Below are 15,622 nucleotides of genomic sequence, written 5' to 3'. Positions count from 1 at the left end.
TCTCCTTCTCTAGAACCACCTGGCCCTCATCACCCGCGAATACGTACTGATGAAATTCACCTCTAGGTCATACACAGACCCGCTTCTGCGTTAAGAGAGCTGTTGTAAAACAGCCTTGATGCCGGGTCTACTTCCATTCAAGTGACCGTCAAGGATGGCGGTATGAAGCTGCTTCATATTCAGGACAACAGCTGTGGCATTCATGTATGTCTTCCTCACATTCGCATGAGGGCATTTTATTGAGCTTGTTTGAAGAAAGAGGACTTACCCTTGCTTACTGAGCGCTTTACTACCTTGGGTCAAGACCGCTACGAAGGCTGGCGTTTTGCGATGAAAGGTTCAAAGTGCCCGAAAATGACGCCGTTCGTACGCTTTGGGCTCCTGTACCGTGCTGTCGAGCTCACAGGCAATCTGGGAGTATGTCGTATTCAGGAATCCAGCCCAGGAGATAGGAAATATGATGAGGGTGTTGTGTTCCTTATGAGTGCGATGGAGGACGCAAAGATTTACACCACGGAGGCTCCCCAACGATGCAAGATACATGAAGAACGTGTTATACTGGTACATCTGCCTCACTCTTACTATCAAGGGACCAGAGACACCAGCGGACCTTAAAGAGCTTCAGGTATATTCACCGGCTTTGAATTCGACGATCTCTCTACGACCAAACGCAGGTCGCATCTCAAGAAGTTGGGGTATACCGAAGAATTTAGTGTACTTCTGAGCACTGTTTCCCCGAGAACACAGTTGCACCTGACCCAGCAAAACATCCTTAAGCGCTACCCCACTGCTGTGCAAGAGTGGAATGATCTGATTGCGCGCTTTGACGAGGTGATGACGGATGAGCGCCCCATCTCATTAGAGCAAGCTGAATATGATCTTGCTGCATGGCTTGACGAACTCCATCTTGATCACGGAGAGGAAGACGAGCCTTACCCACAGAGATGCTCACACCCACGAGTCAGTCCGAACACTGACGTTGTGCAGATGTTCATGGTGAAGCAATCTCAGTGCTGCACCGAGGAAGTGCAGTGGTTGCGAAAGAGCGAGGTAACTGATTCATTCACTCTTGTCGTAGGCAGATGATTGACCAATGATTTTTCAGGTATTGCGATACTGGATGCCAACATCAGAGAACCTGTGAACAAATGAGAATGATATTTAAAGTAATATATTGTTAAGCATCGCAACAATCAGCGTAAATTTGCCACCCGCTTTCACATGGGAATGTTTGGCATTGTCGAGGAAAGACTAATTTGCAAGTACACGGGCCTGGCAGCCCTATTTGCCTCGAGGACTTTTTCACTGGCACGGGTCTAGGAGACAATGTACTCGCACAGGTTCATGCATTGGAATATGAGCCTGGTTTGAGAAGGACAAGGAAGGAGGTTGCAGCATGCAGAACTACGAGACACTCGGGCGATGCTCATCAGTGAAGAGAACGGTGTCATTTGGTCTTTGCACAATGTATTTTTTCTCGCTGCGGATGACTACCGAATGAGCGAGTAACTTGCTCTGGTAAAAAGTGTGAGTAACAGTAGACATTAATTCTCAACGAATAGTTTGTCTGTATTGATCGAATGTTCGACGAGTGTCGCGTTGAGTGGTATATTGCATAGAATAGCGACAATGTTCTGAGTTGTGTTCAAGTAGGTATCACTGCTCGATGGACGCCGAGTTGCAATGACATAGAAGGACCGGAGTCGCGCACGCAAAATGTTTGTTGGTAAACTGTTGCACAGAACCATGCATTATACGGAGCGCGAATACAGTTCCGAGGTATGTGAGAGTACACACGATTTCTCAATGCATAGATTTCCCAGTCTGACGCTGAAAAGCAATATTATTGTGCAATGGAAACTTACTGGAACACAATACTGCATCAGATCATCCCTTGGGACAAAATCAAAAGCATACATTTTTGATGGAGTGCACAGAATTTGCGGTTGTGACCGCGTTTGGCGATCATTCGAACCTCGGTGTAACGCTGCAAGCATGCGCCGTGGCAGTGCTAAATTGTAATCTCACACAATTATTGTCATCTTTGCTATTTGAATGCTTCTAGCCTTTCTAGCCGAAGCATCTGAAAGATCTTGTGGACTACTCAAACACCTTGAGTTCATAGCGGTGGGTGATGCTTAACTTTGATGTCTCACTTGCCAATCAACGAGCTCCTTAGGTGTTTCGTCACTGCTCAATTGCTTTTGCGTTTGTCCTACTTTGCGGGACGCTTTTTGATGTTGGACTTCGCTCGAGACTTTATAGCGGCGAGTGATGCTTCACCCTGATGCTGCACTTGTCTCTCATAGATAATTTCTTCGGTTAAAATCTAGAGTATACAATTTTATCCGAGTTGAAACAGTTCACGATCGTAACAATATAATTGTAAATGATTCAATCATTACCATTTTCACAATCTAAACCCTTCTGACCCCCCTAGCCCAGAACTTCTGAAGATCCTGTAGACTACTCAGCTACCTCATGGGTGCCTCAAAGCACGCGAGCACCAATTCATACATTGCTTCAAATCTTTATGTGAGCTTCTGTGAATATCCCATACCGCGACGGTTGTATTTACTTGCGACGCATCCAAAATAGGTGGTAGCGTCGTGCGGACGCTGTGCCTTTGTGATGTAGTACCTTGGCTCAAGAGTTCATATCAGTGAGTCAAAGCTTCGTCTTGGTACCTACTCGCCATTCAACGAGTGTTGTGTCCTGCTCGGAATTTTGGCACCAAAGTTTTTGTTTGGCACCGTTGAGTGTTTGTGACGAGTTATCGGCGCGACATTGAAAAACGTAGAGATCCCGAAGGTTGTGGTTTGTTTCTTGAATCAAGCCTATCAAAAACAAGCAGAGGTGTTTGAGTACTAGAGCTTGAGCGGTGTGCTGGAGATTGGTCATAATTATAACAGCCAGTTAACGTGCAACCGAAAAACACAACCATTTTGCTCTATCACCACAGACCCGTTCACTTGTAATTCTCATCACACGTATACAAAACAATCAAAGAAGGCCTTGGGTGAGCCGAGAAGCATTAGTGTGCATTTCCTGTAACATAACAGTCACCAGCAAAGTAAATGGAATTGCCAAAATTGCCAATCATACGTAGTGTTATACCTTGTTACACATATGTAGTATTCAGTCGTATTGAACAACAAGGTGGCCAATTCGTCAATGTTGAGAGGTCACATTCATTCATTAACATGATTACAACGAAATCCTAACAAGTAGTAGGGAGATGATAGGGAACTGGACTGAAGCGCCAGGCAAAAGGATTAAAGAAAAGGCTATGTAGTAGAGAGTGAGAGAGTGACACAAGCAGACAACATTATCGAACAACTATCAGTCAGAATCTAATTCGGCGTCCTCCATCTGCTGTCTCTGGGTAGCGAGAGTATTGACGGACATGAGAGATATAACGTCCGGCGTCAAGTCCTGCCGATGGTTTCGTCCGAAAACTTTTCTGTGCAAGAAGTTAGTGATCAGAGTGACTCAATTGATGACATCGATGACTTACCTGGTCCACCACTCGAGAAGTTTGTTCACCCGGGCTCGCGCAGCTGGACCCGGGGCGTCTTCAAAGAAATCTACGATATTGTTCCAGAAAATATGATAGTCGAAGTCTCCGTCCACTGTGCGCCAGGAGGTGAGGTTGGAAAGTGCAAAGCGAATCTGCAGAATTCATTCAGCTTCACAACTAATAGAGATAGGCGGGAATTTGTGTTGATGCTTACTTGGCAAGTTGCATAGGCGATTGCGCGGGGAGTTACCTTTCTCATACCTATGATAGAGGCAACACAAGTCTTCACTTTAGCCTGATCAGATCGTCTTCGCGCGCGCCGGTTGTTCTCGATAATGTCGGCACCCTCACCCTCACCATCCACTTCATTGGCGGATGAGGGAGATGTAAAGATGGCCTTTAATCCCTGCGATACGATGAGCTATGAATCAGTTTTCCAGGGCAAAAACATTAAGACCGCTCACCATAACCAGCAGCCTCGACTTGAAAAGACCGCGTTCTAAATTCTCGGTGTCAGCTTCATAATTTTCATACACGAATGACGGCCATGAATTCTCGGAAACGATATAAGCGGTCGTACGGTCACGAATGCCAGCCTTAACGCTAGAGGAAATATCAACATCATGTAAGTGACGGACTTGGATCACCACATACATTGGGTCCTCCCAGCGCCATTCTGCTGGGCAGAGCAGTTTACCGCAAGCATCACTCGTAAAACCTCGGTGGTGCTTGTCATCGGTCCTGATGAGCGGAGTCAGACAACACTCCATATTCACCCACGATGCAACGAGGTCTTTGAGAGTTCCTGTGTCATCGCCACGAGCTGAGTCCGCACCTCGCTTGAGCTACATTTAAATGAGTGAAATGAGCAAGACGTGTAACAAAATGTTTTGAAGAACCTTTCTTAGCATGCCTTCTGTTTCTTCATGATCGAAACCTGCCAGCTTCTCGTGAACCCAAGATAGTGCCTTAGCGAGTTCGATATAGCCACGTTGAAGGCGGTCTTGTCTGTTCACTTTGGTAAACAAGCGCAGCAACTTGCATAAATCTACTTACTCCGGAGTGGTGTCTCTGTCGTTTTCTTCTTCACAACGCCGGTCGTTTTCGGCAATAAGATCCTCTATGGGAGTATAAAGGTCAACCATACGACGGATTGCCCGTCCCTGCGAGACGTAATAAGTTATGTTCCTACAATGAGGCATAAGTTAGTTCCAATTTTACAAGCTAAGGTCGAAACGTGCACACCTTTTCTTCGTCGCCTTGTCCTGCTTCAACATTTCAACCTCCGACATAAGGGAGGCAATTTGTCGCTTCGCCCTAGCACCAGGCGAAGTCGGGACGCGCAAGGAGACGTCTGGAGGCTGGTGGCTGCCCAGCGCGTGCGTAGATTCCGACATATCAAATAAACCTGGAAGAAAGATTGTGAGAGGAAGTGCAAAGAGGGCGAAAGGTGAATGTGAGGGTGAAAGAGCCTATGAAATTCGAACTCGTCTTATATGCTCGCGGTCTACGTCATTAACTCACTCACCTGAAAGCAGCCTAGCGTCTAGGTCAATCACTCGTCTGAAAGCAGCCTAGCGTCTAGGTCAGTCACTCGTCTGAAAGCAGCCTAGCGTCTACGTCAATCACTCGTCTGAAAGCAGCCTAGTATTAGTAATCGGACTCACTTTCGTAAGTGTCCTGGCCATCCCGGGCGGAAAATTGGAGACCCGTACGTCACGGTCGTATCGCGATCTCTGACGTTTTACTTACACAGTGACTTGGTAGAGTGCCCTACGCTGCATTAACAAAAATTTTCTCGCTAATCGAAGCCACTACTAAGAGGCTCGAAAAGACCGCCCTCCTTACCTCGTTCGTCCTTCTCGCCATCCAACGCAGCAAGAAGGATGATTCCAACTCTCTCCTGCAATCTAAGGAGGTCGTTATTGTTGTGCGTTGCCTGGCCATTGACGACAGGCGTCGGCGGTGCCACTCATCGCCAAGAAGATCGGCATCCTTCCCACTTTGCGTGGACCCAACGGGCTTATTTCCACTGACTGGGAAAATGTCAGAACGCCGTCAAACTGACCTGCTTGGGCTGATCCTCGTCCACGACGCCGCCATCGAAGAGCACATCACCATATTCACCGATTACCCACAAAGCAGCCAACGTTAGTGACTCTTGTGAGATGTTATCCTGGAGGGCGGTATAGAGCTTGGACGATGTGTATGCTTGAAGCTCTGGGGTATGAGCGACAAGACGGATAGAAGCAAACAGGATCTCCTCGCGGACAAAGTTTCTGGCCTAATATGAACGTGAGTGAATAGATACCTTTGACGTTGAGAATCCACCCACCAATTTGAGCACCCTAAGTACAGTGTCGATGTGCCACCGTTTGTTTGGAGCGAATCGCTCTGCAGCGAGTGATATCTGTGTTGTCATGCCAAGCTTGAACTCGTCGTCCACAACCTCAAGGAAGGCAAGCAGCTCGCGAATGAGTATCCGCACGTTCTGCTCATTGATGAGCACATATGACAATTCGAGAGCACGCCGCCTGATGGATATATTGGAACGTCGCCTACCTGAACGGGGTCGCGGGTGCGTGAATCGTTGAACTTTGAGCGCTTGTGTAAGATATCAGCCTTATCCCCGGACTGAGTATTGATTTTGACTTACAGATGTCTTTTTGACGACACCATTCTTAACCTTGCCCAGCAAGCGACAAATTTTGCCACGGGGTCGGCCCTGGAGAAAGGATGGGTCGTTATTGAGTTCCAACTTCATGAACGTGAACCACTTACCCGGGGCTCAGCAGTATTTGTTTCGTTGCGTGTCTCGATGTCTGGAGGAGGAACTGACCTCGACTCGGGGTTCCCCAATTGAATTGGGTTGTTCATGGTGAATGGCTGATCAAAGTAGTATAAGACAAGAAGTAGTTGGAGGAAGGGTGGGCGCTGGCCTCCGAGAGGCAATGTTTGCTGCTATGTTGACTTCAGGCGCTAAGCATTGGGTGGGAGCCAAGGAACTCTGTCAGGAAACGCAAGGAAGAATGAATCGAAGATTTAATTCGGTCGGGCTCTATATACTCGAATACCGTACCAATCAACTGGAAAGTTGAAGGAAGGAGGATGATCTCAGAGGATCTCAGGTCCTTGACTCTACGTTGGTCAGTCTTTCACGCCTAGAAATTTGTATGACCGCTCAGTCCTGAGATGAAATGTGTAGGACGGCGAGGCGCCATACCTATGAGTAAGGTCGCACCAGCTAAAAACATGTATATTATGTCAACCTACACTTGAAAGCTGGTTGAACTAAAACGGAGTACCTATCATGACCGTTAGTATGATTTTAAAAAGAGAGGTCATTAGAGATTTCCTCGAGCATCTCCGCATCAAACCCATCGCCAAGATCTTGGTCATCTCCCGAGTCAAGTTCCTCTTCATCACTTTCGTCGTCTGAAACCTCCTCACCAACTTGGTCGACATCCATCTGTTCATCATCCGAGTCATCATTGTCTTCTTCGCGGCACTCACCATTGTCTCGGCCTTGATCAACATCCATACCTCCTGAGTTCACTGTTGTTGTTGACCGGAGGCCAAGACAGCCTCTGACGACCCTCCGCAAAGCCACTGGGTGGCCTACACCTAAATGCGTATAACGCAAGAACATGTCACGATCAGCAAAGCTAGCTCTAAGATATCAGAGTCACCAATTCACAAGAAGACATGCTGCACTTACATGCCGACATAAAATGCTTCCCAGTCATCCAATTCGTCCTGGGCACGTCCTAATGATTTTCCATGGCGAAGTGAAGTCACACCGCGCTCAGAAGCGAACGCAGGGATCAAATGGGCTCCTCGAATCACTTGCCCGGGATCAAGAAATCCGAATGCGTCATAATCTGACTCCTCCACAAATGCCAGCTTGGGAAGGCGAGCGCACTGTATGCCTGACTGATAGCCTGACGATATTAATGGCGCGAGCCACCTGACGTGCAAGACCTCGAGGTGCTGTTCACGGGCTGAACCATCACCTTCGAGCCACGTGTCCATGTGATAAATACCCAGTACGCGAGCGTACCAGTATGGGTGGGAAGGTGAGGTTTCTCCTGAAAGCACCATAACGTCAGCGTGTGTTCTGGGGTTGATAGTGTCGTATCCGCGCCTCATATCGTAAGTCGTATAGTGTACCTGCATCGTCTGGACAGAGTAGATTGTATTATTAGGAATTATGACCAGGTTACGCTCCTCATCTGTGAATATATGGTCACAACGACCAACGTCCAGCTTCTTCAACCTATATAAAATGTGGTCCAATCTGAATGAATTCTTAACTTGGCGAGTGCATGCCACTGAGCGAACCTATATAAAAGAGACTGTATGATCTTATCGTGGCTAGCGGGAAATAGCCCTTCAAAGACAGGTATCGCACACTGATAAGAGGCCGTCAGCAAACTGGGTATAGGAGTCAAATAAAGCGAGAAGAAACCTGTAGGATATCTTCGAAGTCTCGCGCCGCGAGCCTCTTCATCTCAGACGTGTTGTTTGCGAACATTCGAATTACCCCGTCACCGAAAGTAGGAACCAGACGAAATCTATAATGAGATAGACTTAGTGACTTGTCGCGGTTACTAGTACTACATAAACTCTGCCTACCTTGCATCTAATGTTGCAACCAGCTGGTTTCCCCCTGGAAGCGCATAAAGGATCCGAACGAGGTGCTTGAATAATGCCTTCCAGGTGCCCAACTCGCACTCATGCATAAAGTCCACTACCAGCATACGAAATGGGTCAAGACCCAGTGCTCCCAGCTTCTCGACAAATGTATTCTGCAAGTCACTTTGAGCAGGTACGTGAGGGCAACAGACAATTTGCGCTTACCAGAATAGGCACCCATGAACCTTCTCTCAGCGTCTCATCAACCTTCACGCCATCCACGGTGTTACCCCCGTTGTAGATATATTCCCGTGCCTTGATAATCTTAGCCAAGACGTAGATTCGAATATTGGTGACACGGCTCTTCATGTCTTTCAGGAGGCCTAGAGAAGGAAACATGTTTTTTGGTGTAAGACAACGGGGACACGGGCATGAGCCCATGTCCTTGATGGTGGCAATTAAAACCCTAAAAGTCGTTGAGTAATCTGCCAAGTTTTACTGACAAAACGCACTTTTCAGGGTAATCAGCTGAGTACGTGAATATACGCGGAAATATTCTCCGCAACACACCATCGGCACATCTCAACACAATACCGTGGCGGTATGCGTGAACAAAATCTTGGTCTAGTAAAATGTCCCAGCACTCGTGAAATAATTCACGTCGACAGTGTGTTTGAAGGGCAGCCATGCCACTTTTGGACATGCGAGGCAAGGCACTGAGCACATCTTTGACTTTATCGGGCAGCTGATGAACAGTCGTTTGAGAGATCATTACAAATATAGGGGGAGAACTCACCGATGGTAAAAATCCCACAAGGTGACAGGCGCCGGACTTTGGCGCCGAGCGAGCGTACTTTGTCAGATTTCCGAAGTACATATACAGGGGCCATGCCTTTGCCGTTCCGAAGCTTGCCAGATGCGTGGCGTCCGAAAAAAACATGAGACCAGCGATCACGCGTTCCAGTTTACATCCAGGCTCCCTCGGGAGCTTTTGCAGGTCGTCTTGGGCATCCAGCCAAGAGTCAGAAGTATACAGCTCGTCAAACACTCGCTCTTGATGGTTGTCCAATGGATCCTTCCACAGACGTCTAAAAGGCGACAGGTGAAATGCACTTGCTTGGATGTCCATGAAAGCTGACCGAATGACTTCAATGAGGGGGCGAAAATGAAATCCAGGAACGGAAAAAGATCTCGCATCGTCCTCCTTCGATTTTGTAGGGATCTTGATGGTGATGCTGGCCTGGATCCAGTCATCTGGAAACTCAATTTTGCTTTTGCCAGGGTCATGATCTAACTCTCGCAAACTGCTCCTCACTGAGAAGTCCTCCAAGTGCTTTGGATCAAAATCTTCCGCCAGCATCACCTCTTTGACAAGACGAGCAACTTCAGTCTCCGATTTCTTGTTGCTGCCGGAATTCATCCAAGCCATGAGTCGATAGACGGACATATTAGGGAAAGGATACGGAGGTGGGAGAATGCCTGAATCAGTCTCTTGCACAGACGTTGGGCACGTAGTTGAAAGTAGCGAGGACGCGACAAATTTATCTGGCTCGAAGGATGGGCGACGAGGGTAGAGTCGGCAAAGTCCAAGAGAGTTGAAGGTGGTCTGAAATGTATCTCGTAACGTCAATAGAACTCTCTGGATTCTAGATTGAGATGGCTCTGGGTGTCGAGAAGGCGAAACATCGGTATTTTCCAAGTCATTGGTATCCTCGTCAGAAAGAGGGACATCCTCAAAACGTCTGGGTATTCGTCCCAGAGGGTGCCAAGGTTCTTCTGACAAGCGAAAAGCAAAACAAGTTATCAGTCGACTCGGGTGACTGACTCGGAAGGGTCGTGACACACCCAAAACATTGGTATTGAGTACGTTGTTGTCAGTATCAGACTGCTGCCGCTCCAGGTCCGGGTTTGACCCGGGTTGCTGGCCATGCTCAGGACCCACTGAGCCGACACTAGACATGCCAGCCTCAATCCAGTATCTGCTTGATGGTCTGCCAGGGCACGGAACGATGGGTTTAATGCGGACGCTCCCCATACGGAGCCGGATGGGCGATATGCTCTAGAAACACAATTGAGTTGTCATTATGATAACTTTGACCCGCTGCTCTGAATTATATACAAAAGGTTGCTCACCGAAGAGTTGCCTGAGCCTCGGTTTGTTGCTGCTGGCAACGGTCGTGCCAGAGTTATAGCTGCCTCTTTTGCCCTCTCGCGTCTTTTCTGGCTGCTCATGACGCTGGACAGGCGGTAGGGTTTGCATGTTGCACGGTGCCTACTAAGTCCTCGACTGTCGCTGGCCGCTTTCTCCCACGTGCATCCTGGAGCGTTGCAGGATATCACCATATAATCAATAAAGAGCAAAAGAAGAACAAGGCATAGAAGTTTTTTGTGCATTCGTCGGACCAGTGCTACTAGCTCTCAGCGACTCAGGTGCGAGCCAGGCTGACTCGATGATTGGCCCAGGGTGCCAGTGGTGGTGCTAGTAGTAGTAGTAGATCTTGCAAACTCGCAGGCAAAGACTTGCCCAGTCAAAGTTGTGAAGCACGTGGTGCCGGGTCATACCGTACTAATTTATAACCTGAACGTTCTCAGTGCTTCCAAGTTCGTTGAAGTGAACTTGCGTGAAGCAGTGCATGAAGTCCAGTTACCAAACTATCAAAATCATTATCGTGTTCTGCAGCACATTTAAGTTATCATTCATCAATATCAATCAGCAAGGATACATGCGTTTCGATCATCGTTTATAGGCTATATTTGTGGTGGATACAAGAAATGAATGAATGACGGTCATCTGCCAGATAATGACGGTGCATGATTACAACAATCCAAAGGTCACCGCTGAGAACATACAACTCCCGCCTTGCCATGTCAGTAAGTATTACAATGAAGAACAGCCTGAGAATCGCACCTTAGCCATTAGACTCCATGGCATCATATTCATCTACAAAATCATCCTCTGGCGAAGACGACATGACAGTGTTAACACCCTCAATATGACTCAGGGTTAAGTCGGCAACAGTGAACGACCTGGAATTGTGACTATGTGCACCCACATCGAAGTCCTTGGCAACTTCGAGATCCTCCCTGCTACATCCAACCAGGAAAGTCCGGAGAAAGGTAGCTTCCTTAGAGCTAATAGTATATCTTTCAACTTCTTCTTCGACGATCATTTCAAGAAGAGCCTGGTATCGGTCCTTTGCCTCGACTGCCCAAGCTGTTCCCAGAACGGCCATGCGCTTAGATTCACAGTCAGCTTCCTTAGCAGCAACAGCTTGAGTGAGAGCTTTCTTAGACAAGCGTTTCAAACAATCCTGCAAGATATCTTTGCCCTGGTTTTGGGCTTGTCAATTTCTATGAAAAAAATGTAATCAGGCTAACATACCGCTTGAATATCTGCCAGACTCATATCATTGTCACCAGATTCGAGGCACCTTCGAAAAAAACGGAGCTCTAATGCATTTGGCACGAAACCGTGGGGCTTCCCATAAGGCCTAAACTTTCTTTGTGCACGCCCCGCTAAGCTAGGCAGGCGCTCCATAATGTCGGAAGGAGGGCGTGGAAATGCAAAGAGCTCATGTGAGTCTGAGTCAGGGGAGGTGTCGCTGGATGGTGGTGATCGTCGATGATTTCTAGAGCGTACGGAACGTGCTACTGTACGGCTGCGTCTCTTGCTGCGGTAAGGTGTAGGGTCAGGCGGAGAGCTGGGTGGAGCCCGAACGATAATTTGAGGAGACTCGTCACTGCTATCGGGTTCATGACTAGACTGTCCGACAGAGCTTGGAGGAGTGGAGAGCTGGGTGTGCACAGCAACAGCCTGAGGGCTACGCATCATAGTTGGTTTGACTTGACCGGGACTCAGGGAACGGTCACGACGAGGTTATGAACTTGGGCGACAAGGCGGGGATTGAAAGACCGTGACAGTGAGAACTTTCCATAAGAATTTATCACGTGTCTGAGAAGTCCACTGCCTTCTGGCGACCGAGTCGAAGATGTCCTACTGCCATGACCGTACTGAGTCAGTCAGGTGTGATTCATTTGAATTACCGTCACAAATCGGGTTCTCACATCTGGCTCCAGGCTTCTGAAGTGACTCAAGAGAACTCGAAGTTGTTTCAGGTTCACGGTAAACGAGCCGAGTCGTGCTGCGGCTTCAACTGACTTTCTAAATCAGGTCACAGGTTCCGAGTCATGTGGCAGGCTGCTGCTGCAATCATGGCCCACTGGCCATCACTCACCATGTTGATAGGTCACTGTGGTACTGAATTGCAATTGCAAAGTTCAAGTCGAAACCTCGTGCTGCTACTAGTACTACTAGTAGTAGTACGAATCTGACATTGAGTCCGATGGTCACAATTCAAGTTCGGAATTTACCATGCCTCCATTTGCTGTTCGATAGATGGATAACGAGTGTTAACACTCGTTATCCATCTATCAAACCCTTTTCCACTAGTGACTCCCATCTAATGGACCAAGACCATGATCTGCCTCACCAGCCTCCGCCTAGTCGGCCCACTTCTCAAGACCCATTTGACTGGATGCACAATGCCTTTGATTTTGACAACCCCGTAATCGAGGGGGGACCACCGATTTCACAGTCTACCGTAGATTTGCAGGCTTACTACTCACATCTCAGCTCTCCCCGCGTCCGTCATGCACCCTATATCACATCGCAACGGCGCCATCGCCGTGATAGGCCATTATCTCACCCTACTGCTGTAGAACAAGGTGAAGAAGGGCCGTCTCAAGGTGTGGCATTCAATGGCCCATCTCCTGTGCTCCGGGGTGTGCCACCTCCCACGCTGGTAACAGCGTCTCCTGCACCATCCCCTGCACCACCTCCTGCACCATCCCCTCTGCCACCTCCTGCGCAATTCCTTGCAATTTCTGCACCATCTCCCGCACCAGCAGCTTCAACTCAGACCGTGCCAGCCGTGCCTTCAATCTTTTTCGGTCTTTCCGATTTAGATGAAGTGAAGGCAGAGTCCTTGTTTCAGATGAAATGTGGTCTTCTTAACAGCTCCTTCCTGCCGAAAGACAGCTCAGACGTAGCAAGGATGGCAAAGGTGTGCATTACCGCCCAGGTGTCCCACAGCCGTAGGTCTCTGGACTCGGCGTGGACTATCCATTGCTGATCGACCACAGCTGAACTTACTGCCTGGTCCAACACGAAAGATGGCAAACTAGAGGCCACTAAATTGTGTACTGCGCTGACGACACTTCGAAAAAATATAAAATTTCTCGCTCGCAGTGCTGCGCTCTGGGGGTACAACTTACACCAGTTAATGCACACGGAAAGAAAGCTTATGGTGAAGAATTTTGTAAAGAGACTCATAAAAGATAATTCCTACCTTAGAGGTACTGTCAATGCTCGTTATTTTGTTCTAGTTTCTTGTCAATGACAGCTCATGTTAATTTCTTCAGGTCAATGGAGAAAACGTTGACATTCCTTTTGCGAATGTAGCACTACTGTATTTCATCCGGCAGCTACTCTTCCACGATAGGCAGTACAAACAATTTATTGGCGAGAAACAGAATCTCCAACCGCTGTTTACCTATACAAGTGTTTTGTTCAAGTGGGCGTTAACCGAAATGTCCACAGGAGTTTTCCAAGATATAGATTTCAAACTTAACGAGGCTACTACCGAACATACCGCCATGGAAAATCTATTCAAGACATTGACACATGAGCAGATCGTTGCGCTCACCGCAAGCGTTTATAACTAAGGTGAGCAGCCCAGGTGGACAAATCATGCAATAAGACTGAAACTGCGACTAGTAAGGGTCTGCAGAGGAAGTGCGAATGAGATGTACAATGCGAAAAAGAGGCAATTCACCTAGGCTGCAGTAGTGGCAGTACTCGCCCGCAGGACTCATTACCATAGAGGCAGCGGCAATATTAATACGTAAGAAATGTTACCTTCCAGACTGCGCACAATGTACTTCGCCTCGAAGTCCTGGCATGCGGCGAGGAGCTTTGTGATAATTGATACCTTCTTTGCCTGGGACTGTGGGAGAGGGAATGGTACTAAGTCTTTGAGAACTTGTACAGGCATGAGGAACAAACCGAATGTCCAGATGACAATGCAACCTCCCGTAAGTCGAAAGGAACTGTAAGAGGCTTGGGTTTAAAGAGTGTCTTCTGACTGTTTTTGGAGTTCTGTGAATGGTGTAAGCTCGTGGTCAAGGTTAAGGAGAGTAATGGCCGAGCACCATTGCCACGAGCCCGAGATCGCCTTCTTTCTTGAGGTCTGCTTTGACTGTTGCAAGGCCGCCGCGTCCTGTGGACTCGCTGATGGCTTTGATGAGCAGGCTCTCGCCGATACCCAGTCCAACACCAACATAATCTGGGCTTAGCTACGTCTCTTAGCACACGAGAATAAAATTATCAAATAGAAAAGAACTTACGCGGTTTATGCACAGGTATACAGACTGTCTGCGAGATGGCAGACCGAAAAGAGAAATGAAAACCACCAGCACCGAAGTCTGCACGCCTCTTCCTCCGATGGTCTGTAGTCGAGGACCGCCAGGTGTCGATGGGCGCGTGCTGGGAGTTTGACGGCCGCTTGGTGTCTCGTTCCTTTTCTCTCCCCTTTCTCTGCTCTCCACTACAAGTCGGAATACGCTGTGACTTCGACTACTCCGCTCATTCCGGTCAGTGCTAGTTGTCCTTCTGTTCCTTTCTCCTCGCTCAAGGACTTCTTTGACGCTCTTCGAGCTTGTCACGGCTTCTTCTCGAAGCGGTACTAGAATACCCGAACCCTGAATTTGAACGGGCTGAGCAGCAGACATTGAAGGTGGCGCGAGTAGGTCATATATCGTTTCATCGTAAATTTCGAGGTAAGAACACCAAAGAAGATATTCATGAGTGGGTGTGCAGCGGATGTAACCAGGAAAGCGGCAAAGGATCTATGGCGCAAACGTGAGATCGACTGGCCGGACATTAGGTTCGGAACAATATCTAGGCCTACCAAAATTCCAAGCTTTCAGGAGCGTGCGACTATCCTTTCCAAAAAGGAAATTTCACCACTAACCTCCGATTCGCTCTTCAGTAAACGACCACCACTTACCTTCTTATACTTGGCACTGGAGCAGTTGCAGACGCACTGGCTACGGGCATCAAGCAGACAGGTGAGTGCCTGACTTTGATTTGAGCATGACCCTTCCTCCACTTTCTTGATGTTTCTTTGGCACTTGTCAGAGGCTGGTTGTGAGCCCGGCACCGTGGCGAGGTTGTGAAGCTCGGTACGGCCGTTTGCCCCGAAGCTGAGTGACCACCGCGCGGACCAAGGCCACACAGCTTGGCAGTCGCACAGGCTTGGTGCGGCCTGCTTGTCCCCAAGGCAAGCGCGCTGCTTGGCCTCGCACACTGCACTTGGCCATTGCAGAAGCTCGGTACGGCCGTTTGCCCCGAAGCTACCTGCACGGCCTTTTGCGCTTGCCCTTTGCTGTTGAATTTTATTTGGCCTA

General features: G+C 48.3%; 6 protein-coding genes across 6 annotated transcripts; 2 read left to right on the top strand and 4 right to left on the bottom strand.

Moving 5' to 3' along the window:
* Nucleotides 1–354: 354 nt before the first annotated feature.
* Nucleotides 355–1,144, top strand: F5891DRAFT_986117 (uncharacterized protein; the record flags this gene model as incomplete). The annotated part of the gene is made up of 5 exons (XM_041377698.1): nucleotides 355–561; nucleotides 590–625; nucleotides 748–960; nucleotides 988–1,050; nucleotides 1,106–1,144. The coding sequence occupies 5 exons, from the start codon at nucleotides 355–357 to the stop codon at nucleotides 1,142–1,144; spliced, it is 558 nt and encodes a 185-aa protein (XP_041218782.1).
* A 2,198-nt stretch (nucleotides 1,145–3,342) lies between these two features.
* Nucleotides 3,343–4,722, bottom strand: F5891DRAFT_963364 (uncharacterized protein; the record flags this gene model as incomplete). Its single annotated transcript, XM_041375993.1, has 7 exons — nucleotides 3,343–3,463; nucleotides 3,518–3,672; nucleotides 3,798–3,926; nucleotides 3,985–4,123; nucleotides 4,175–4,365; nucleotides 4,420–4,528; nucleotides 4,577–4,722. 7 exons carry the CDS (start codon nucleotides 4,720–4,722, stop codon nucleotides 3,343–3,345), a joined length of 990 nt encoding a protein of 329 aa, XP_041218781.1.
* A 932-nt stretch (nucleotides 4,723–5,654) lies between these two features.
* F5891DRAFT_928073 (Clathrin/coatomer adaptor, adaptin-like protein) lies at nucleotides 5,655–6,077 on the bottom strand (the record flags this gene model as incomplete). Its single annotated transcript, XM_041373908.1, has 2 exons — nucleotides 5,655–5,804; nucleotides 5,856–6,077. Coding segments are annotated over 2 exons (372 nt in total), but the record flags the coding sequence as incomplete, so codon positions are not given.
* Nucleotides 6,078–11,064: 4,987 nt separating this feature from the next.
* On the bottom strand, nucleotides 11,065–11,987 carry F5891DRAFT_986115 (uncharacterized protein; the record flags this gene model as incomplete). Its single annotated transcript, XM_041377697.1, has 2 exons — nucleotides 11,065–11,484; nucleotides 11,538–11,987. 2 exons carry the CDS (start codon nucleotides 11,985–11,987, stop codon nucleotides 11,065–11,067), a joined length of 870 nt encoding a protein of 289 aa, XP_041218779.1.
* A 631-nt stretch (nucleotides 11,988–12,618) lies between these two features.
* Nucleotides 12,619–13,879, top strand: F5891DRAFT_1196732 (uncharacterized protein; the record flags this gene model as incomplete). The annotated part of the gene is made up of 3 exons (XM_041368349.1): nucleotides 12,619–13,249; nucleotides 13,298–13,515; nucleotides 13,577–13,879. The coding sequence occupies 3 exons, from the start codon at nucleotides 12,619–12,621 to the stop codon at nucleotides 13,877–13,879; spliced, it is 1,152 nt and encodes a 383-aa protein (XP_041218778.1).
* A 639-nt stretch (nucleotides 13,880–14,518) lies between these two features.
* Nucleotides 14,519–14,944, bottom strand: F5891DRAFT_963350 (uncharacterized protein; the record flags this gene model as incomplete). The annotated part of the gene is made up of 1 exon (XM_041375991.1): nucleotides 14,519–14,944. One exon carries the CDS (start codon nucleotides 14,942–14,944, stop codon nucleotides 14,519–14,521), a length of 426 nt encoding a protein of 141 aa, XP_041218777.1.
* Between the last annotated feature and the right edge of the window lie 678 nt (nucleotides 14,945–15,622).

The sequence above is a fragment of the Suillus fuscotomentosus genome (assembly GCF_016647785.1).
Source record: "Suillus fuscotomentosus strain FC203 chromosome Unknown F5891scaffold_106, whole genome shotgun sequence".
NCBI classification, from domain to species: domain Eukaryota; kingdom Fungi; phylum Basidiomycota; class Agaricomycetes; order Boletales; family Suillaceae; genus Suillus; species Suillus fuscotomentosus.
This window is presented reverse-complemented; position numbering and strand designations above follow the sequence as displayed.